Below are 23,225 nucleotides of genomic sequence, written 5' to 3'. Positions count from 1 at the left end.
CTCAGATTGAAATGACTTTATTGGTCCCAAAAATTCAACAACTCATCCAAGAAACATGACAAAGACGTCCAAAATGGAGGAAACAGAACAGGAAGCCCTGTGGGTCAACTTTCAGTACAGACGCTCCCCAACTTACGAACGAGTTACGTTCCGAGCGATCGTTCGTAAGGTGAATTTGTTCGTAAGTTGCTTCAGTGCTATATTTTGTATTATAATTTATGTTTAAAGAGAATACGTACAGTACTGTACTACGTATGTTAGAGAGAGAGAGCGAGAGACACACACAGTATGTACATGTACGTAATAAGATAAATAAAATGAAGTTTAACTTACTTTTGGAAGATGTACTCGATGCTTAAGGATTTGATGGAGGAGGAGGAGGATTTTATATCATGAGAGGTTCTTCGTCGTCGCTGGAATGGGCTTCAAAAGTTACTTCCTCCTCCGTAACTTCAATGTAGGAAGAAGTTGAGGGTCGAGGAGAAGAAGATGAGGGTTGATGAGTATCTTCCTTGGAGGATTTACCAGAAACTGGCCGAAAGAAGCGATCTAACGACGATTGCACAGTTTTCTTCTTTTTTCATCATAAATGATGCGGTAGCACTGTATGGCATCATTCAATTGATTTGCAACCTTTGTGCAACGTTCAATATTTGGGTCTTGCTGCTCGAAGAGTGCGATGGCTTTATCTATGAGCGACAGGCGTTTCTTCTTCTTCCTCCTCCTCGACACGTTGCTGAGCCTCCAATGCTGGGTGAGCTCTCACAGCGCCAAGCGTCGGTATTAGCGGCGGAAAGAAGCACTACAGTACTCGGAAAAAGGTGCGCAATAAAAAATCTAACTTACAGCATCTCTTTCCGAACATTTTTTGACATGCGCGCAGACATGTTCGTATGTACCGTTGTTCGTAACTCGAATGTTCGTAAGTAGGGGAGCGTTTCTTAGATGGAAAGAAAAAAAAGGACAGTGGAGGGGTGGCGGGGGGTTAAACCAAGGCTCAAGCTCTGCCCCTTTAAAAGGGTGCACAGTATGAACCTGGAAAAAAGCTCAGCACACATAATAACGGCATTACAACAGAACTCTAAGACTTGCCAATGTTGTTTGGGCAGCCACATTTCTTTGTCAAGAATTGATTCCAAGAAATAGTTTTAGATCATCACAGACCTTTTAAGGCCCAAAGAATGAACTGAAAACCTGATTATGAGCGTACGTAAACTTGACCATCATTTGCACATGTACGAACTTTAAGTATGCCACACGGCACACTACGCTGTCACTATACTTGGTCCTAGATCTCGTACCTCGACCGTGACGATAAACTCTCGTTGTGATTTGGACCAATCTAGATCAAACTCAACTCTATTGACTTGTCTTTCTTCCTCTGCCATCCCCAGCCCGTGCTGCGTTTAGGATTAGTGAGTATTATTGCTCTGCCGAGCGAGGAAAATGAGACAGGCCAGCCCCTGATTTGGACAGCATGGAAAATATTCTTTTCTAATAACCTCTCTTTATTAAATCTCCCTGGAGGACATAGAGCAGCCTATTTTGCCCTGTGGACGTGGTCATCTGTAAAACTGCCAACAGTCCTTATAGGTTACTTAATGGTGAATGCAATTTGTGGATTATTGCTTCCTACAAGTGGGAATAGCCTTAATGTTTTCTCTCTGTATAAGGTCAGTAATGGGAGGTTTTTCGTTTTAAAAATAGCCCTACAAAACAGGGGGGGAAACTCTTTGGGGATCAGTTAAGTGTTTTTATTGGTAGATCGTAGATTGGATGCAATGTGATGGAGACTTATGTTTACATTTCAGAAAAAGGGGTGTTGGGCAATCCACCCAGATCCGCCCCAGTGTCCCTTGTTTGCCATCTGTCTGTGCGGACTGTGATTTGATTACCTCGGAGCTTGATTAGGAGAGGGAGATGGCGGAGTGAAGCCATGCTGGTATCTCCTCCATCCTCCTCTCTCAGGTTACATTTGCATGGATGAAGCTGCACTGATGGATGCACTTTGAAGGTTAGGGACTAATATGCATGTGCAAAATGCATTGTGAATGGCCTGCCCTCACTTAGATCATCTTTGAATTGCTGTTCTTCTCATGAGGAAAGAGTCAGTTTTGCATATGAATTTAGAAAGATTCCAAACAAAGTAAGACACTTCTCTTCTTAATGAATAAATGCAACAAAAAAAGGGCTCTTGCCCTTAACCCACTAGCTATGTTGGAATTATGCTAAAACATGACATTGTTATGACAAAACAAAGAATATTTGCTACTCTTTGTGATGTAAAACTGGTTATTTCCACACAAACACAGATTTGTCAGGAAGCAGTAACAGTAGTTTATTTATGATATGCGGAGGTGGGCGTATCAATACATTTTGAGCTTCGTCAATCGTCAGAGGTCGGGACACCCTTCCGTCATCGTCAGTCCTTCAATATTTCAAGCCGAACCGCATTGTAATCGTCACAAACCACTTCGGAATTTCGTTTTCTGTCATTTGTCAATCATCAACAAAATGGGCGTCCGTCATTGTCAATACTGACGGAATTCCCACCTATATGATAATATATAGTCATTTTTGCTGTTACATTTCCTGTTTATGATGTCGGGTGTCAAAGCCCAGGCCTGGGGGCCAGATCTGGCCCACTAGGTGGCTTTATGGGGCCCATTCAAGTAAAATGAAGTGTGTCTACTTGGTATTTCTTGCCATTCTCTTTTCATTTTTGGCAGTAAGTCTGATCTGAAAATTGCAATTGTTTTCACTTTTGTCAGAACGGCTAGAGTTTGGTGGAGGACCAAAATGCAGGGAGCAAAAGCAGCCAGGCAAGGATGCAGTAAAAAAGGGGATTTAATTAAGAAAAAGGCAAACAAGGTACTTGGCAAAAATAACAAAGTCAACAATATCCAACAACACCAGTCAAGGTAAAAACCAAACAGGACCACTGCGAAGCAAGGAAATGATGGCATGGCATGGCATGGCATGGCATGGCATGGCATGGCATGGCATGGCATGGCATGGCATGGCATGGCATGGCATGGCATGGCATGGCATGGCATGGCATGGCATGGCATGGCATGGCATGGCATGGCATGGCATGGCATGGCATGGCATGGCAGCAACAATGATCCCACAAGGACTGACCAAAACCAGGGAACTAAATACACACACACTAACGAGACGACAAGACACACCTGGGGCAAGACACAAGTGGCTGAGGGCACGGATTGGTTGACACCGGGATGACAAGCACAGGAGGACATGATAAAACTTGACGAGACATTGACAAAGGGAGACACACTAGGAAAACATGACCAATAAAACAAACCAAAACACAGACCATGACAACTTTTAACAGAAATTACAAATATTCCCACCCACCAAATCCCTTTTTAACATAAATTGGTATTTTCCTTGACTTTTGACGTAATTTTTAATTTGTTGTTAGCAATATGTAACAATCAATTACAGGAACAATTGTGTATGATAAATATGATTACATTAATAGCGTTTTTTTTAGTCACAACTTTCCTCTAGGGGAAACCATATCTATGATGTGTCCTGTGTCAACAATGAGTTTTGAGTTTGAAATGTGTCTTGCCTAGAAATACATGTTTTCAGATTTCTGATCGTCTGTTGCTGTGGACAGATTTTGCTGACATATTCCTGATGTTTCTGGACGAAATGCTGAAATAAATATAGTGTTTGTCAACTTGTTGCTACCGGTTACCAACAAAGCATCAACTGGGACTTTTTGTGACAGGATAAAATGTGTGTCAATAAACAGAGTGCGCAGATAGAGCAGCACATGGCCACATACTGCAGCAGACACATGCCGCGCTGGCACTCGCCAAGAACTCAAGCAAAAGCTTGTTTGTGCGCAACGTCTCCAAGTTTCTTCACAGCTTGTCCTTAAAACTCGTCTTGCCCTGCTTTCCACCAAACACTGTCATATCCCAGCACCGATTGTGTTTAGGTTTGCTAGTCAGCGCTCCTAACGGTGAATCCAGGTGCAGATGTGATCTCCTAGCGAACACACCGGCGGCTTGTTCAGATATGCCACCGTTAATGAGCGCTCGGAGCTATGATTATTTTTGATGATGTTGTACCAGCCTCCCCGCGCTGCGCTGCCTTTGAAAGAATGATGAATGGCTTTTTTAATTGTTTCTAATTGATAACTGCTCTGAGGAGACTTTGTTATGAAACACTGCCAATTTGGTAACACCGATACACTGCGGTGCCTTATTAATTCTCTCCCTTCTGGCTCGGAGCACAGCGCGATTGAAGAGAGCTCCATCTGTGCGTCTGTGTCTGGGCCGAACATGCAGTCCAGATACTTTGACTCTTGTTCTAATATCCAAGTGTCTGGTTTCTTTAAGCATGCATTCATTATATATAACGTATCTGCTTATTTACTATTTAGGTTGCAGGGGTCAGCACAGCGCTTGCATTTATCATAATCATGTATTATAAGGTGATATTTTATGATAAATCCTACCTCGGGATTCTTATCTGCTACTGAGCCATCCAAAGAGAACATTTGCATACATATTGTCTCACACCTTCATAGATAGCCTTTTTCCGAGCAGGCCGTTTTTAAATACACACTTAAAAAAAATATGCAGTATAATGAATAAAAAAAAGGGAATAAAGGCTATAGAAATGAAAATAAGTGGAAGAAACTGCACTAGAAGCCCTCAGTAAAAGTTTTGGTCATTTGGTGTTTATGAAGGCCGTGGCTAGGTGACCTGCTGTGTGTGTGTGTGCTTGTACAAGCAGATGGTGTCCACCTGTGTGGCCTGCGGGGACTTTTAAGTGGTCCACCTGTGGCTGTTATTGGGAAGTCATGCCGGTGTTAAAGGTTTGCGCTCACTCCTCTGAAGATTTAATGAGTAAAACTTTTAAAAAAATAAAGAGAGAGCAAGAGAATGAACAAACTCCTCAGCCGAGTTATGCCCCATCCACTTTTTCAGTATTGGGAAACATGTGACAGTCACTGTTTACTGTGGAGGTGGGTGTCTCTGGTGGTCGTTCAATGAGTGACCCCAGAAGGACAGGACATTGCCAGAGGCTATGGGTGAGGTCAGGAAACACACGAGGATTTCTACACAATCACCTGCTCTTTTTAAAACTTTGCAACTAGTGTGTCTTTTTCCCTTGTGTTTGACGCTTCATGGATACACAGGTAAGTTTGAAGTGGAGGGAATTATGAACAGTTCCAAACAGCAGTCAGTATTAGCACAAAAAAAAATGGGGATTTTGCTAGGGGGTTGCAGGAAAAGCCTACTAGAACAGCTGAGCTTTATTTGAGGTTATCAGAGGTACTTTAAATTGTGTGCTGACTCCCAGTTTTTATGAGTTTGAATGTATTTGGACAGTTCTAAACATAACAACGTCCCCACTGGTAAGAGGGTGTGCATACTTTTGCTACCACATTATCTCAGTTCTTAAAATGTGTCTTTTTTCCAATTATGTTTTACATGCATACATTTCATTTGGTTTTCTTGGTCTGCTTACTTTAAATCAGAAAATCCTAGCCTTTGAAGTGGGGTGTGTAAACTTTTTATACGAGTAAATCTATATATTGATGTCTTGCGAAATGGGTTGCCTTTAGGAACCTGTTTAATAATATCGGCATGAATATTGGCATTAATTGAGCTGACAACGTGTCATACAGTATTTGCACATATTCAATTCAAGAAATAGACTAGATTTTAGACTCGGTAAAAGCAGGTCTAAATGGTAGTGCAGGTGGTGTAACGCGATTGTAACTAGACTCAGTGCTCATTTTTTCTTCCAAGTGGTAGATGCAGGGTCGATGAAGTGTACTTCCCCATAAACGCACTGTTTATCATTTAAGTTACCATTCAGCAGTTTTATTTGGACAGCTCCCAGAAGACCACGCTAATTATTCGTACATCAAACAGTGAACTTTGCCCATTTATTAATAACTGCTTCAAGTTTAGGACTGTTTATCTCCAACTCTGAATTTGATCATGCTCATGAGATATTTGTTTGATTCTGCTGCCCTCAGATCTCTGGTATTTACTTTCTGTCCTCTCTGAAGCTGAGCAGAGGATCGTTTTTAATATCGAGAGAAGCAGCCTTCATAATCAGCGGGTGAGGGGGGCCACCTATCCTTGCCGCCGCTTGGTTTGTCTGTGAGGATTTTCTGGCTGTTTGGTAGACGAGGCAACCTTTGGCTCCTTCCTCTTACATAACTGTCTGTCCGTTAGAAGCGCACAGGGAGGGCGGCTGGGTGGGAGAGAGGGGGTGTTTTACAGAAAAAACACCCCCCTCTGCGTCCCGCTGAGCCGTTCCTTCAGATGATGGCTGGATGGCTTGAAAATGTAAGTTTTACACAAGTCGGCAGGTAAAATAAATGTGATCACTGATTGCAAAATAAGCGTTGATGCATCTCATTAGTGAGGCCATTTTTGTGAGACGATAAATGACAACAAAAGCGAAAATCTTTTAAAAAGTCAAAAACACAATCATTGCCATCTAGAGAAGCCATATGAAAGATGAACCGCAAACCCTCCTGTCTCGACCTGCTTGGATGTAAAGCACAGAGCCTTAGTGCAATAAGACCTCAAAGCCAAGCTGATACGAAGCTTAGCTGGTCTCATCCACAGTGAAACTGACCTGTCTGACAGCGTGTCTGCATTTGTGTCTGTCTGTATCACACCCAAAAAAAAAAAAAAGTCTTATGAAATAAATACTGGAAAATATGTCAGCGATCAAAGATATAACATAACAAACATTTAAAATGACATACGGTGCCTAATTCAATAACGCAAGCTTTAGCATATCAGCTTGAAGGTTGACCAGCTAACCACCATGTAGTTGAAAAAAATAATTTTACATTTTAGCTGGTGAATTTCATACCAATTTGGCTTGATCTGAATTATCATCACCCATCTCGCAATTCCTCCTGTTTTGGCTTGCACTCGCCTAACACCCCCCACCCCTCTCCTCTTCCTTGTATGCAACGAGACATTCTTGACATTTTGCAAAGGTTGAAAGACAAAGAACCTTTGTGTCCTAATAAGGCTGCATTTCTGTACTCTACCTGAATGAGAATATTAAGACGGAGAGGGTGTGTGTGTGTCTGAAGGGGGGGGGGGGGGGGTTGTTTGTGTTGCAGAGGTAGATCATACAAACTTGGCACAAACCTCAGGAGAAATGCAAATTAGGTTTGCTAATAAGGTTATGTTTGGCAGATGATTTGGTGCCTTGCTCAAATGCGCTAACATCATTCCTCCAGTATTCTGTATATATATAAATATATATACCTAACCTTCCTTTTGGCTGATCGATCGTCAGCTAGCAGGTGCCTAATCAGTGTGACTAAAACTTGCCCTTTTACTTTTGAGTGGTGGCCTGACCAAGTTGTGGTGGCTCTAGTCTGTATACTGTATTCAAAAATAATATCGCTGGCGTCGGGCCAGAACCAAAATCGTCACTTTTCAGGAGACTCCAATTTTTTTTCCCGTTTTTCCCCATTAACCATACCATACCATTAAAATGGTATCATCAAAGAGAACAAGCCGTTTTCAACACTTTAAATTGGCCAATAATTTATAAAAATGGCACCCACACGTGTGAACTGACAAAAAGTGTAGATTTTTTGAAAAAAATATGAGATTGGCCAAATTGTGACTTACCGTATAAGGTTTTTAATATTTAGCATATTTATACTGTACAGTTGCATCCTTGACTATGAGCGGCCGTGTCAACGGTCGTTCAGTAACCAGAAGGTCGGCTATTCGATCCCCGCTTTTCCCAAGTCATGTGTCGTTGTGTCCTCGGGCAAGGCACTTCACACACATTGCCTCGCAGTGCTACTCACACTGGTGTATGGAAGGTGCGAATGTTTGGTGGTGGTCGGAGGGGCCGTAGGCGCACACTGGCAGCCACGCTTCCGTCAGCCTGCCCCAGGGCAGCTGTGGCTACTTAAGTAGATTAAAGCCACCACAGTCTATGAATGATGAATAATGTGTTTATTGTGAAGCGTCTTTGAGTATCTGATTAGATAGAAAAGCGCTATATAAATCTGATTCATTATTATTATTATTATTATTCTGATCGTGTACTAACCTTACTAAAATCACTAATAAATCAATTAGAAAATTTGTAAAATATTTACTTAGCAATTACATTCCAACAATGCACAGCATTCCTGTATATCTTTTTTTTTTGTGGTTACTAATGGAAGCGTCCATTTTCAGACACAATTGAAAGCCTAGCATTTTGTTAAAAAAAAAAAAGCACTCACTATTTGCTATGTTAGCAGCAACAAGCTAATAATCTGGTAATGAGCTACACTTTGCGTCGCTGCCCTTGTCTCGCTGCCGCTAGAAGGCTAGCGGCGATCAGGCTAACTGAAGTTAGCAACATGAGGCTAACCCCCATTCACACCCCTTTATCCAGTGACGTGTGCGCCAGTTGTTTGTCATCAGAACATCCATTTTCAGTCCAAATCAGAAAATAGACATTTTATTTTTAGTAAAATGTTACCAAACACTTGAAACGAAACTGCTAGCTTGCCAAAGTGGTCGGAGTTATTTAGGCCCCACTTTACATGTTTTGACAATTTCTTACTGTGCCGAATGGTGAGGTATTCCCAGGGTAGTTTTGCAGCAGACAGACAGATGTTCGACAAGTGAGCGATATCCTGCATCACTCCAGGAGCTCCAAGCGGAACTCACAAGCACCCAAGGTCCTTGTGGTCTCTTCTCATCTCTCGCTCTCATCCATCACGTCCCTCAGCTCGTACCTCTCGCCTCCCTCTTTGCCTCCATCAATCTCTCTTGTAGCTTATTCCTCCTCATTTTCCCGGAAAAAAACGTGCTCTTAGACAGTAACAGAGTGTGTGCTTAGTGAGTGTAAGCAAGGACAAGGGAGTGTGCTGGCATGGAAATGTTTAAATGATTAGTCTGGCAGCGGGACAACACCTTTTAACCTTGAACAACCCGAACCCCTTGGCTTGGTCGCTGGCGTTGCCGTATGTAGCCGGCACTCTGCGGTTTCTACCTTTTTCCCTTCACTAAACATACAGCTGTGCTCCTGAGTTACGCAATCCCGCCGCATTGTTTAATCCGCAGTTTTTAAAGGCGATGCAGTTTTGCAAAGGCACATTAATACAGGACAGAACGCAACCCCGTCTCCCTGTCGTCTCGGTGTTACATAAGTAAAAAGGTAAAAATATCTAGATTTGCCTTTTAAAAGGAGTTGGTGTGGTTTTGACATGGAGCTCGTTAAAGGCAGCGTAATTGTCTTTTTGTCCCCCTCCCGCCGTGTTTCTCGCTTTCTGTGTGGGTTTTCTGTCACTCACGGGGGGGTGTGGGCAGATATGGGATCATATTCAGACTTCCAGATTCAATCTGTTTACGACTCAGGAGCCAATATTAGCCACACGGTCGTTGTTTTACTCATGAGCCCCGTTGCCTTGGATACGTTGCGTAAGAGAAAGATGGGAAAGCGCCGTACCCCTTGCTGATTGGGAGACAAGATGGCAGGTCTCACTTTTTCTTCTCCGCTCTTAACTGGGTATGTCAAAACACTGCAGACTCCGGCGCTCCCCCGATGACACGTCTCTCTCACAATCAACTCCACAATTTCCAAGTAAACATTCTTCTGCAAATGGGTGTATTCACGACAAATGACCACAAATTAGAAATCCTTTTGCAAGAATGATTTGTAGCTCAATTTCAAAGAGTCTTGTGAATGTCATCCTTGGCTGTGGTTCATCGGTTATTTATTTTTTGTGTTGGCTGCGCTGAGACCACATTTTAAGACCGCCGGGATTGTCCTTCCATGGCTTCCATATATGCAAGGCCGTAGAGGGAGGGCAGCTTGAGAGTGAAAGCAGGCCTTGGTTTGAGAGACAACACTATTTATCTTTTCTCCTTTTATCGCACACTACTCTGTGACGCCTTCAAAATTTGAACTGAACAAGACACTTAACAACAACATGCTTGATTTGTCCAAAATGTGAAAATAATCAAATTAAGTTTGTTCTAGCTGTCAGGGTCAACTTCTGTCCAGTGCACAGTTAACACAAGTTGTTGTTGTTGTTGAACAATTTACATGTTTTCCAGCCTGTTGCAAGCCAAGATAAGAGCAGGGCGGGCAGCCCTGTGTGAGGGAGCCGTCTCCATCCATGTGTTTAGCAAACACCATCTGCTGCATTTATTCAGGCAGGAGTGGAAATATTTGGTTGATTAGGAGCAGATCTGTAAGATAGAGCTGTGACGTTACCGCCACTTAATGGCGTCAACTGGTGTTCGGGAAAACAAACACAAATGCAACACACAACAAAGAAGAAAGAGCCAATTTTCAAAAAATAAAATAAATAAATATGACCATGACTATTTACACTGTGTGATCTAAATTATTATAGTATTAATGTTATGATTTTATGTTTTCGCTTTACTGCAAACACTGACTGCAAATATCATTGCATAAACATTTTCACTGATAACACTTTGGGAAGAAATTCTGATAAATAAGTTATGCTGATTAAAAACAAAAATTGGCATATTGATTCCAAAATTGCAGTCAATTTTTTTTCTAGCACGTTTTTCTTCACGGCTTTCCCTCCAGATAAGCAAAAATTCAACCGATTAGCTGTATAAAAACTGTAGTAAGAGCCTGAGTACGATAGGACTCATCTACAGCTCTGTGGCTAGTGGCAACTTGTTTGACAAATGAGCTAATGCTGTGAGAGATGTGTAAACCTGTATAACTCAATTTATTTAAAACTAAAACTTTCAGCAAGGAAGCAAAAATAAACATCTGAGATAATGTGGATACTCAGAAGTAACCAATCACATTCCAACTCATGTTAAATGTGAGTCGGCACAAACCTGTCATCATTTAAAGTGCCTCTGAATAACCCCAAGTAATTTTCAGCTGTTAAAGTAGGCTTTTACATATCCTCTCTCCCTTTTTCATCCACCTCTTTTTTCCTGTTCCACTTCTCTGATTGGTCTCCCTTTATCCAACTGAAACATTCCTAATCCAAGCACAGTGTTGCCAAATTCCCAGTAAGGAAAGTAGGCTGTCCTAAAAGTCGCTAAATGATGCCATTGCCAAATCTGCATAATTGGAAACTTGCATGTAATATTGATGGGCGCTGTAGGAAAGAGGAGAAGCAAAACGTGAGTTAAAACACAACACCCTAAAGAGCACCAGAAAAAGTCGCTAGGTTTGTCCCTACTCGCTTGTGACAACAACAACAAAAAAGTCGTCAAGAGGCTTTGGAAAGTCACCAGATTTAAAGCAAGGTGTTCCACAAGGCTCAATTCTCAGCACTCTTCTTTTTATCATCCACATTCTACCACTTAGTCAAATCCTCTAAAAAGTTGGTGTTTGGTTTCAATGTTTCATTAATGACATCCAGCTCTACATGTATCTCCTTCAAACCTAACACATCCCTTTGCCCAAACTCCCTCTCTGACTGCCTTACAGATAACAAAACTAAACAGTAATAAGTGAAGCAATTCTAAATCCATCTTGCGTTGTGCGTGGAATTTACATCTTATTTCCTGTAAACTTTTGCACGTTTCCAGGTGCAGATCTTGGTGGTCTAATGGATCTGGAGTCTCTCTACCGAGGCGTGGAACAAAGCATCAACAACACCCGAGCAAGACGCGCTCGCAGGCAGAGCATGGACCGGGCCTACAACATTGAGGTTCTGCTGGGTGTTGACGACTCTGTGGTCCAGTTTCACGGGAAGGAAAATGTCCAAAAGTATCTGCTGACGCTCATGAACATAGTAAGTGCTGCTCGTGCAAATATCGGATGCATCCTCATATGCACTCATCCCATCCAGGGTGTCTAAATTCTCGAAGGTGACATTGCTTCGCTTCCATCTCCCCGTTGGATGAAAAAGTGTTCTATTTGAGTTGAACGGCAAGTCACGGGGAGGTCGAAGGAGGCTGGTAGCACACACACATACACGCGCGGGCATACAGACAACAACTGAATGAGGATTCAATTCCCATCCCGCATGTTCTCATCTAGCAATCAGCCACGGGTAATCCTTTCTTCTCCATCTGAATATGATGAGATTTCATTTGTGCGTGTGCGCGTAATGCTAGGTGAGCCCTGTGCTCTGAAGGGGCGACACAACATTTCATCAGGCTTTGTGTCCTGTCACCCCTCAGCGTCGTCAAGTCATCTCTCCCTGGTGTTTATGCATATGAGCGTACATGAGTGAGTGTTGGCTTGAACCCGCCACCGATTTTTAAGCCTCGCAAATTAAACCTGTGGCGCACAACCGCGTACGTGTTGGCGCTTTGCTGTTAGCCGCGGCTTGCAGGACGGCGTGCTATGCGGGAAGCCGATCTCTGACTGCTAAGCAGATGCAAACTCTGCCACGCGTTCTTCGTCTCGGCTCGGAGGAAGAACACGAGCAGCTCTTCGCTATTAGGCGCGTGTGAGACAACAGAGGGAGAGAAGGGAATACGCAGCAGCCCCTCTCGTCTGCGCGGGGGAGGCGGCGAGGCGGAGGCAGGAAAAGTATTTTATATAGCGCATACGGAATACGTGACTGACAGCGTGATGAACAGAAAGAAAGAAGGGTCGCCTCCCACACGCGGCGTCTTTATAACGCGCCTCCTGAAAGTTTGTTTTGCTTTCTTTCGGATGGGTGTGACTCCTCCCCCCTCCCTCTCACCATTTTTTCTCCTCATGCCTTCCGAACTTGCATCAGCAAGACTGCTGTGAAGTTAATAGCCGAAGATGTAATTAAAAAAGCACATTTTTAGACTGTGCAATATGCAAAGTAAATATTTATTTACTGTAGCCACTTAAGCCTCATCATTTTGTTTGGCTTTTCATTTTGTTGGTGTGTAATTTTTAGACCAATTAGGGTTGTGATTTAGTTCTGTTTATGTATATAACATCCCCAATGCGCTTACTGTAAGTACAGTTTCCAGCAGGTTTTCAATTAAATATTAACTATTGACTAATCTAAGCTATATACTGGTTGCACAACAAAATTATCCCCTAGTGCACAGGTGGCAAACTCAAGGCCCGGGGGTGAGATGTGGCCCACCACATCATTGATTTGGCCCGCTAAAGTAGATCATGTGCTTCTTTTTTCTTTGTACAAAAATTACAAATTGTCTTCACTTTTAGCCATGTTGACATATTGTGAGGATTTTTTGGTACCAATAGAAATAAATGGAAAAATTGTTGAACAAGCTGTTTTGCTCTACTTCCTATTTCAAAACTAGTTACCATTAATATTTTGTGCTCTAGGGCCCGACTGATAAGGATTTTTAGGAGAGATTATATTAGTGATTATTTTATAAATGAAAATAAAATATCTAATGAATAATAATAATAATAATAATAATAATAATAATAATAATAATAATAATAATAATATCAATAATTCTTTTTTTTTACTTTTTTGGTCCCTTAATACCCCTTAATGCTTACAACAGCCTGCCCTAGATAATAAATACCCAATCACAATTTTATCTATACATACATACATATATATATATATATATATATATATATATATATATATATATATATATATATATATATATATATATATATATATTCATGGACAAATTCAGAAAATGAAAAACTCTCATTCATTTTTTATTTATTTTTTACTTTGTGTTTGCGAGCCCAAATTTGATTTGATTGATTAGATGTACAGTATGAGTAAATTGAGTTATGAGCACAAATTCAACTCATAAGTCAAAGCAAAAACCACTGTACATTATGTGCTGCGTTGGTATTTGTTGTGTAATTACTCGTATCCCTTTGCGTGTCCCCGACTGACTGCAAATGAAAGAAAAAGGTCAAGGGGAACTATTTGATCAAGTGGTGTTCAAGCATGCGTGTTTGCGCATTCGGGTTGTGGTTGCGGGGGTGGGTGGTGCTGTGTTGCAGGACATCAAAGGACCCACCCACAGACGTCTGAATCCAAAAATCTGAATTCTATTTGAGAAGTTCAACTGCAGTTCAGTGTGTGTGTGTTGATTGTGCACACTATTAATTCCGCTTCCCACTCCTTTCCCATGTGTTTACCTCTTTTCTTCATACGCCACTCTGATTGATTTATTCTTGATAGTTAGGTGCAACAGTGTGATTCAGCTATTGATGACCATGATTAATACGCACCTGAAAGTTATTTGTCACTTTTTTTCCCATTTTACCGGATTCATCTGGAGATGGATGTATTAGTCTTTTGCCTAGATTTAACTTCAAACAAGCAAACAAACCCACGCAAACTTCAAATCTACAAAATCCATCCAATCACAATCAGTGAATATATATTAATCATACCCAAAGCTACTTTTGGTTAAGGAGACATTACGATGAAACTCACAGGGAAGTTGCACCTTCACGCCTTCTAAAGGTCACAGTTGACCTCACTGAAAACTAATTGTTCACTACCATCAGTACCTCTCCTTACAAAGAGATGATGAGTGTTTAATTAACAACATGGCAAAAGTGGTATATTAATAACAAACTGCTAATACTGGTCACGGTATTTTAGATTGTTTTGTATATTATCAGTGGTGCCCCCTTCTGATAGAAATGTATAAATGTCAAAATTCCACTCCAGTTGCTGCAATTGTCAAACATGTCGTTGTTAATTGTCAACCCATCCATCCATTTGCAGGAGCCTATCCCTTTTTTTTTATTATTAATAAAAACAAATACAGTATATATATTATAGTTTGAGCTCATTTCAAACTTGAAGTGAAAAAGAGCACACACTCACAGAAATATTTCAAGCCTAACTTAAGATTTATGTATTTTTTACATGGAAAATTCCCATTTACTTTTTTTCTGTTTTTTTGTATTTTTTTTTTTATGATTTTAACGCAAACCTACCAAATAAACCTTATATGGCACATATGTATAAGTGTAATAAAGCCTATTTATTTGAAATGTATAATCCTCAGGTTCATGTATAATTACTCTAAATTAATGATAACGAGAGTATTTATTTAAAATACATAAAGTATATTGTTTGAATTGCATAAATGTGAATGGGAAATTGTCATGTAAAAAAAAAAAAAATCATAAATCTTAAAAAATTAAGCTTAAATATTTCTGTGAGTGCACTAAGGATGCCGCTCCAAATAGCCGAATAGTGCAATAATTACACATCACTTGGTAATAGAATCTACTCGGTGGGAAAATTAAGGTGCAGAGAGTGATAATTGTTATCCGACTGAGGAAGTGATTATATTTAACCTGGATGGATTTTTATCCATGCATTCTTCAACTTTATTGTGCTAGTGTAACTCAGTCTAGAGAAAATGAAAATGTACCAAATGCCAAGTTGAAACCTGGAGATAACCATCAAGGTGATGGATTCAATAGCCATTGGTGCTCCGGCTGTCTCGTCAATTAACAGAGACCTTTCGAGAGGTGCTACAAAGTGTTAATCGCACTCTCCTTGGATATGAATAGTCTGTGATAATAAGGAAGATGCGTGTGTGTGAGTGTGAGGGAAGTTACTCATGTAAATTGCTGTATATTAAGTTGACGTTTATGCCTCCACAATACAGGAAGCGCCATTAGCTAACAGCTGCCTCATTGTGATTGAGCTAAGAGGATCTGGGAAAAGGAATTGAAACTACTGTAAGTAATAATAGACTGCTCGTCAGCTGAAAGTGTCACAGATATTCGCGAAGCGCTGTCAGACAGGCAACTCAGATTCTCACTATTTTAAGTCTTCCCAAGTGTGTACCCAAAAAGATGTAGACAAGCTGTGCAAAGCCGTTTCTAAATCACACGGTGCCCCTGCCCGTTTTTGTGTGATGACTCACTTCTGTCTCATCAGCGGATGAGATGTTTTTCGTTTTCATGCGTGTTTTTGATTACAACAAATGTTCAGCACTAATTTATTTTGACCTACTACAGTAACATACATTATATGAACAAAAGTCCCAAGACGCACAACTCTGTTCAATATATATATTTTTTTTTTTCATAAATATATATTTTATTTTATTTATTTTTTCTTCTGGAGAGCTCAGTATTGTTCATTCGGTAATTTTACAGATTTGACATGTCATCTGTTCAATATTTATGATCGCAAATTGGTTGTGTGTGTTCACTGTTTGCCGCTATGCTTGGTCAATCCGCGGACTTTGTGATTTTGAAATGGAAAGATGCTGAGTTTCTCTTTGGGAGTGACCAGGATGGATAGAATCAGGAATGAGTACATCAGAGGGACAACACATGTTAAGAGGCTTTGGAGATAAAGTCAGAGACACCAGACTGAGATGGTTTGGACATGTCCAGAGGAGAGATAGTCAGTAGCTTGGCAGAAGGATGCTGAGTTTCCAAATGCCAGGCAGGAGGTCTAGAGGAAGCCCAAAGAGGAGGTTTATGGATGTAGTTAAAGATGACATGAAGGTAGTTGGTGTGAGAGCAGAGGATGCAGAGGACAGGGTTAGATGGAGGCAACTGATTCGCTGTGGTGACCCCTGAAGGGAAAAGCCGAAAGGAAAAAAACGATCATTTCAGTCTCCATTTTTTTCTGTTAAAGCCAAGACATTATCTGTTTTTTTTTGTGTGTGCGTGTGTTTTTTTTAATCATTGTATTTTTGATCAAATGTGGGCGTGAGCTACCACTGCAAGTGTGAGGTGCCAAGAGCTAATTAACTGCAGGTTAAAAGTAGCAACATCTCAGTTCTTCTTTATACCTCCTAAGCACCTTTTGTATGTTTCCAAGTCTACTTTTAATTTGATCTGTCAACACTGCAACACTAATTAATGCAAGTCTGTACATACCGTGTGTACAAACGGACAATGTATTATCACTTTGGTGCATCTGCGTGTTTTTTGCACCTTGTTTATTTAATTGCGCCTTGTGTGGCATTGTGACAACATGTAGTTAACATGGAGCTGAATGTTGTGAGGAGGGGTCAAATGTCCAAGGCTGGATTTAAACTGCAGCTGAGTGCTCAATTCTATTTTTATTTTTATTTTTTTTCCTGTAAAGTATCATGGCTGGCTCTCTTTAGGCAGTAACATATGCCAATGCTCAAAATACAATCAAACAACAGTGTTAACATTGAGCAGCAATAGCAAACATACAAAATCTTCAAAATTAAATAGTCTGAACTAACTAACTAACTAACTAACTATTTGTCTGCACTACCTTATTAGTCTTTTTTGGTGAGGCGTGTTACCGTCATTTTCTGCTGGATTTCAAAGACTTCAGGTTCGCAATGATGGGATACATCGAATCTGTCTGTAGATGGTTGTTGTGGCATTGGAAGATTTGGACACAAAAGCAGGCAGGACAGGGAAGTTAAAAAAACAGAGAGTCTTTCTCTCCAAAAATACAAAGTAACCACAGAGAGCAGGGCTGGATGCAGATGGCATCAAAGGAAGAACTGTACTAAGAAACATAGACAAAGAAACCCTGAAATGTTTTACTGAGCAGCTCCAGCTCGGGTGATGCTCAATTCGATATGACAGAATAAAGGTATTATACATAAACATAACCCTACCATTTAATGTTATTGCATGTAATTGAAATGTGAAAAGTAGGACCGTTGCTTATAATTTGGAGGAGAGCAACCACCCATTGTTAGTGTCCTAGAGATCCAAAAAAACAACAACATGTAAATGTGCATTCTAAAAACACATTTTAATCTCCCACTATATTTCTTACCTGTAGCAATGCAGGTGCACCACTAAAGTGTTCCTCTTAGTCAAGTCGGTGTTAACTCTTTCACTGCCAGACGTTTTCAGAAACGGGTTGTCCCCACTGCCAGCCGATTTAAGCATTTTGAGTGATCTTTCAAGGTCCACAGAAAATGTTGTGTTTGGACTATGGAAACACACATACTACCATGAATGAAAGATTGGACTCTCAGCTTTCATCAGAAAAAAAAAGTTTGTTTCTACCTTATTCCGTTCTTCAGTAATCAACAATAGAAAATGGTTACTTTCACTTTCTACTGACGCCCACCCGATCTTGTCAAAAGAGAGTCATCGCTGCCCTCTAGGGGCCAAAAATAGTCATTAGGCACAACAGACAGACTGGAAACTTTCACCAGACATGCGGAAGGGTTTCCTCTACCCGTTTCAAAAAAAAAAAAAATCATTGGATGATGTCTTTTGACGTCATTGGCAGTGATCCGTAGGTTTTTACTTGACGTCTTTAAACGTCAGTGGCAGTGAAAGAGTTAATAACAAAACCAATCGAACACCACATGAGCAAGCATTTGGCAACGGAGGCAAAGAAAATCTCCCTCTGAGCGAGGGAGGGGACCAGAGATAGAAAGACAAAGAGAAGCAGAAGGACATACTTACATGGATGGTGATGCGCCAACAGCACACCTGACCTAACAATGGCTGAATTAACACATAGAGCTGTGATATTATTATAAACAAATTGAGATAAAGAGCAAAGGGTAAAGCGACGTTGAAGGGAAGCTTGGTACATCGAGAGAGATTCCTTAGATGAGCCAACATGAGTCATCTCTGACTTTTTCCAAAAAGCAAGATTTTAGATTGAATAGAGAGGTGTCTGCCATGTGGACTGAATGAGGAAGACGGTTCCACAGGGGCCACTGAGAAAACATTTTTAAAACAAAATATGCCCTGGCAGAATTAACTTGTAACCAGTCAATTCCAAAGATGTGCTTACTGGTATTGACGACTGCATTCTCTTCTAATAGAGACTGTTTATCCAGATCAAGACCGAATCTGTCATTCCATTATTAAAAGTTCCGTCTAAATCAGTGGTGGGCAAACTCGGCCCTCAAGGGCCGGCGTCCTGCAGGTTTCGGAGGTTTCCCTGCTGCAACATCAGCTGGTTCCAATCAACAGGATCGTTACCAAGCTTATGCAGAGCTTGCTGATGAGCTGATCATCTATCAGCTGTGTTGGAGAAGGGAAACATCCAAAACCAGCAGGACTCCGGCCCTCGAGGACCGAGTGTGTACCACCCCTGGTCTAAACCCATAAAATAACAAAGTACATTTTATGTTTTCTGCGAACATTTTGTATATTTCATCTACATTGTTCTGTTTTTATACTATGATTTTTTTTTAAATCTATTTCAGAGGCACAAGCATCATTTGTGGGTAGCAGACAAGGAGGCACCAATAAAACATTTGATTGGTTTTAAGTGCAAGATTCAATTTTGAGGAGCTCACCTTATCCCAAGGTCACCGTGCTTTACTTCTGAACATTCATTTTTTTATCCATCCCTTGAATTATTGAGTTCCTTATGTACGTGCTGCTCTTTCCTGGACACAGTTCGAGGTCAACGAGACCCATTTTGTCTCGTAGGCTAATTACAGCCTGCGTTTATTTCGGTTCCATTTTGGTAAACACACACTTCCAGATGGAAAGTTCTGTTTCCACTAAAACCACAAATGTTATTTTAGGGATTTTCAATGTGTGATGCTGCTGCTGTGGAAGTCTATGTACAGTTTGTTTTCAAAGGATTTATCAGGAGTTCATCATTTACCATAAACATATGTTAACACAATCAAAAAAAAGCTTTTATATATGGTTGCCAGCGATGTAAGACGTGTTCAGCCAGACAATGGCAGATAGTTTGTAGCGAACAGGCTGCTAACATTTCCAGCTTTGCCCCCACCCAGACAACACGCACACACCAGCATTGAGTTACTTGAAGTCTTTTCTCTCATCTATGCAAATGCTTGTCTGCAGCTCTAGTTATTCCTTAAGAATGTATAGTTTCCTCTTTCTCTGTTCTCAGTTTGGCACTGTGCTTCCTCACTCTTCATCTTGGCTCTATTCGAAACGTTCCTCAATTCTTTCACTTGCCGGGTTGGGTGCCACTGATTATTGTTCCTCTCCCCTTACCTCTGTGTGTGTGTGTGTGTGTGTGTGTGTGTGCGCGCACATGCGTGCATGCGTGCGTGTTGTGCTTTGCAGCATGTCCATCAGCCATCTCATTATGGTTGTCTGTTTTTACATCCCTTTGCCTCATTAGGCACCACACACAGCCACTAAGACCAGCAGGCCTTAACACCCACACCAATTTGCTCTGCGTGTATAGGTATGTGTGTATGCATTGCTTTCTGTCTTTCTTTGGCTGTTTCTTGTTCTATTTATGTGATTTAAATGTAATGCTTGAAAAGTTATAGGTTCAGAAACTGGGATGTTTATAAGGTCACATTATACGGATGGATGGATGGATGGATGGATGGATGGATGGATTGCAATCTGAAGTGTTGAAAACAGCTTGCTGTCTTTGATGATGCAATGTTAATGGTTAAAAAGAGACGGTTGACAAAACCCACTGTTCCATTATGATCCTTTTTGTGCTCTTTTTGGCTTGGTTTTGTTTGGTATGCATATCAACTCTTAGAAAAAAAAAGGTTAGGTTAATCCTATAAAGCCAGATGTATTGTATTAAATACCTCTGTTTCATGAGTATAATACTTTTTCCCCATTAAAACCCTGACGTATATGATCTGACACATGCATTGCACGGATAATCCATTAGAGGGCAGTATCACCCAGCTGATGGCTTTTCCAGCGACCTTGCAAGATCGCCCGAATGGAGAAAGGAGAGGAATCTATACTTATTAATAGTGGGAAATGTACTTTCTGATTTTTGGAAATACTAATATGTTTGTTGTTTGTGTTACTATTACATTTAGATGTCTTTCAATGAGACTGATGCCTTCCTGTGTGTGTCCTCAGGTGAACGAGATCTACCACGACCAATCTCTGGGAGCAAAAATCAATGTGGTGCTGGTGCGGATTATCATGTTGGGCTATGGAAAGGTAAGCCAAGTGCTGCTCAAACTGGCGTGGCAAAAATATTTGTGGCTTGAAAGCACATACTCTTAGGTCAAAAGTTTGCAACTTCACTGTGTTTCCAACACATAAATGGCCACCATGTGTTTGGCAATGTTCAGCGCGATTGACTTGGTGATTGTTTTCCACAAGGCTCTGTTCTTTTAATATGGAAAACAATATAAAAATGATTCTGATCTTGTTATGTTTCTTAACAGGAATAATAATTATTTATACAGTACTTTTAAGAAAAACAGTTGCTAGAGCAGTCAGCAAAGTTGCTAAATATAGCGAGTCGCGACCAAATCGCTGTTGGTAACACTGACAATGCTTTTGTAATCGCTCCTCTCTGATTGCAGCCATGTGGTTAATGGCGGTTAGCTGCAATTAAAAAAAAATAGAATATTGTTTTTTTCTGTTAAGTCAAGAATATTTAAGTTGAAATGTAAAAAAAAAAAAAAAAAAACACACCCACATATACCAACATTCCCATTGGTTTGCACATGGCAGTGACAGTATGATTTATTGGTGCGGCACAAGGCAAGTTCTGCGGCTCCTAGAAAGAGTGAGGCCCTTTCTCTTTTATAATAAGGACTATGCTTGATACAAGGATATTGCTACAGTCGCTTTGAATATCTAAAGTAATTCTTTCACACACACACACACAAGCAAGCACACAGACGCACGCAAGGTTGCCCCGGAGCCTGTTATTCCAGTGGACTGAGTAAAAGAAGAACTAAAAGCATGGGGGCATCTCGGGGGAGTGTTTTCAAGTCGCACGCCTTCACAGTTGAGCACCAAAGCACACAGAAACTCTGGCCGTTATGCAATCAGCCTTCCTCCCAGTGGACTGCAGCACAGAATCATGGGAAGTCCAGGAAAAGATAAACAATCAATGATCGCAATCTCTCATTCATAAACAGAGAGATGGGACGGAGAGGGCTAGCGTCCTTATTCCTCTTGCCGGTAACTCTATCGGCCTGTAAGTGCAGAGCAGAGGAACAAAGTAGTGATGAGTTACAAGGATGTAGAAGTGCAGGGATTACCCCACAGGACGATAGCGCCCGTTATAATGCTGAGATTGCTGCTCTGTGATACACTTATCCTTCTGTAGCCTTATCTTTTCCTTTGCTACCTCCAAGTGTGCAGTGCCACTGGAGCTCTGCGACACACACACACGCACACACACACACACACACTTCCATCAGTCACCCCCTATTGCAGCTTTAGCCAAAGCGCTGGCTGTCCATCATCCCCAATTACCGTGGCAACCGAGCAGCACCCAGACAGCCTGCAGATTGGCTGTGTGACCCTGGACACGGACACGCCCTCACAAAAGTGCAATATGCTCACAGAATGCTATTAAAGCTTGCATTTGAGAAAAGAAAAAAAAAATCAAGCACCTACACGAGTGTCCCTACTCACTAATAAGCATCTTGGGTTATAGTGGACTATATCGTTCGATCATCATGATCAATCAGGTTTCGAACACTACTCAACTTAATCATATCATTGCAACGTCAGATGGTGGATGTTCCATTATAAATGTTGAACAAATAAATACATTATATTAACATTCTGTTGTTTTTAGCTGAGTGTACAAGCAAAAAACTAAAAATACAACAATACACCAGAAATTAAAAATCATTAAATTGTTATTTTATAATTGTAAATTCTATCCAAATTAACTTAAAATATTAACTTAATATAAATTGTATCCAAATTAACTTAAAATATCCTAAATAAAAACTATTAGCTTTAACCTGGATTGAGATTAGTGTTCTGTTTAGTGGTCAAGATCATTCTAAAGTACTTGTTAAATATTTCTTGCTCAAGTAGAGCACTAACATATCACCACATAAAATCTAAATCAAGCCATCACAAAATCCTACCCCCAAAATAAATGTTGGTCCCAAAAAAAAAAAAAAAAAGCCAAATGTCCAGTTTACAAAATGGCATAAGATACTGTAATTCTTAAAAAAATTTACGGAAAAGCTTTTTCTTCATATATTTAGTTTTTCACAGTTTTTATTTGAGAATATTGAATCCTGTGAAAATGTTTGTCCTGTTCACAAGATGAGCTGACAAATCACCTCTCAGTTTACGAACATCACATGACTAAACTCAGAAAACAGATGAGCCATTATTAGTTGTTACTTGAGCCCTAAGGCACTGTGATGTCATTTTTAGTCGACAACAAGTGGCAAAATGGCTGCCCCCCAGATGGATAAAAACGGACTTAAATACGAATGGACTATCAATGCCGCTGACTCGCCATTGGGAGAAGTGAAGCCACTGGCGGCCATCTTACGTTACTATTTACAAAGGCCGCCTAACTTGAATGCATTGATCTCTCCGCGGCGTTTTCATGTTATTTTCTGCCTCTACGGAGAAAATTTCACCATGCATGAGTTGCATCAAAAATTCTAGGGGAAGAA

The 23,225-nt window shown here is 40.7% G+C and overlaps 1 protein-coding gene across 1 annotated transcript in view; it reads left to right on the top strand.

Moving 5' to 3' along the window:
• LOC144059289 (A disintegrin and metalloproteinase with thrombospondin motifs 2-like) overlaps positions 1–23,225 on the top strand; it is a 117,157-nt gene that overhangs the window by 72,466 nt on the left and 21,466 nt on the right. Inside the window, exons 4-5 of the mRNA XM_077578269.1 lie at positions 11,574–11,779; positions 20,692–20,775. Coding sequence (XP_077434395.1) covers positions 11,574–11,779; positions 20,692–20,775 — 290 coding nt within the window. The remainder of the gene's footprint in view (positions 1–11,573; positions 11,780–20,691; positions 20,776–23,225) is intronic.

This window comes from Vanacampus margaritifer, chromosome 10 (genome assembly GCF_051991255.1).
Source record: "Vanacampus margaritifer isolate UIUO_Vmar chromosome 10, RoL_Vmar_1.0, whole genome shotgun sequence".
NCBI lineage: Eukaryota > Metazoa > Chordata > Actinopteri > Syngnathiformes > Syngnathidae > Vanacampus > Vanacampus margaritifer.
Note: the sequence above shows the minus strand (reverse complement) of the source record. Positions and strands in the feature narration are given on the sequence as shown.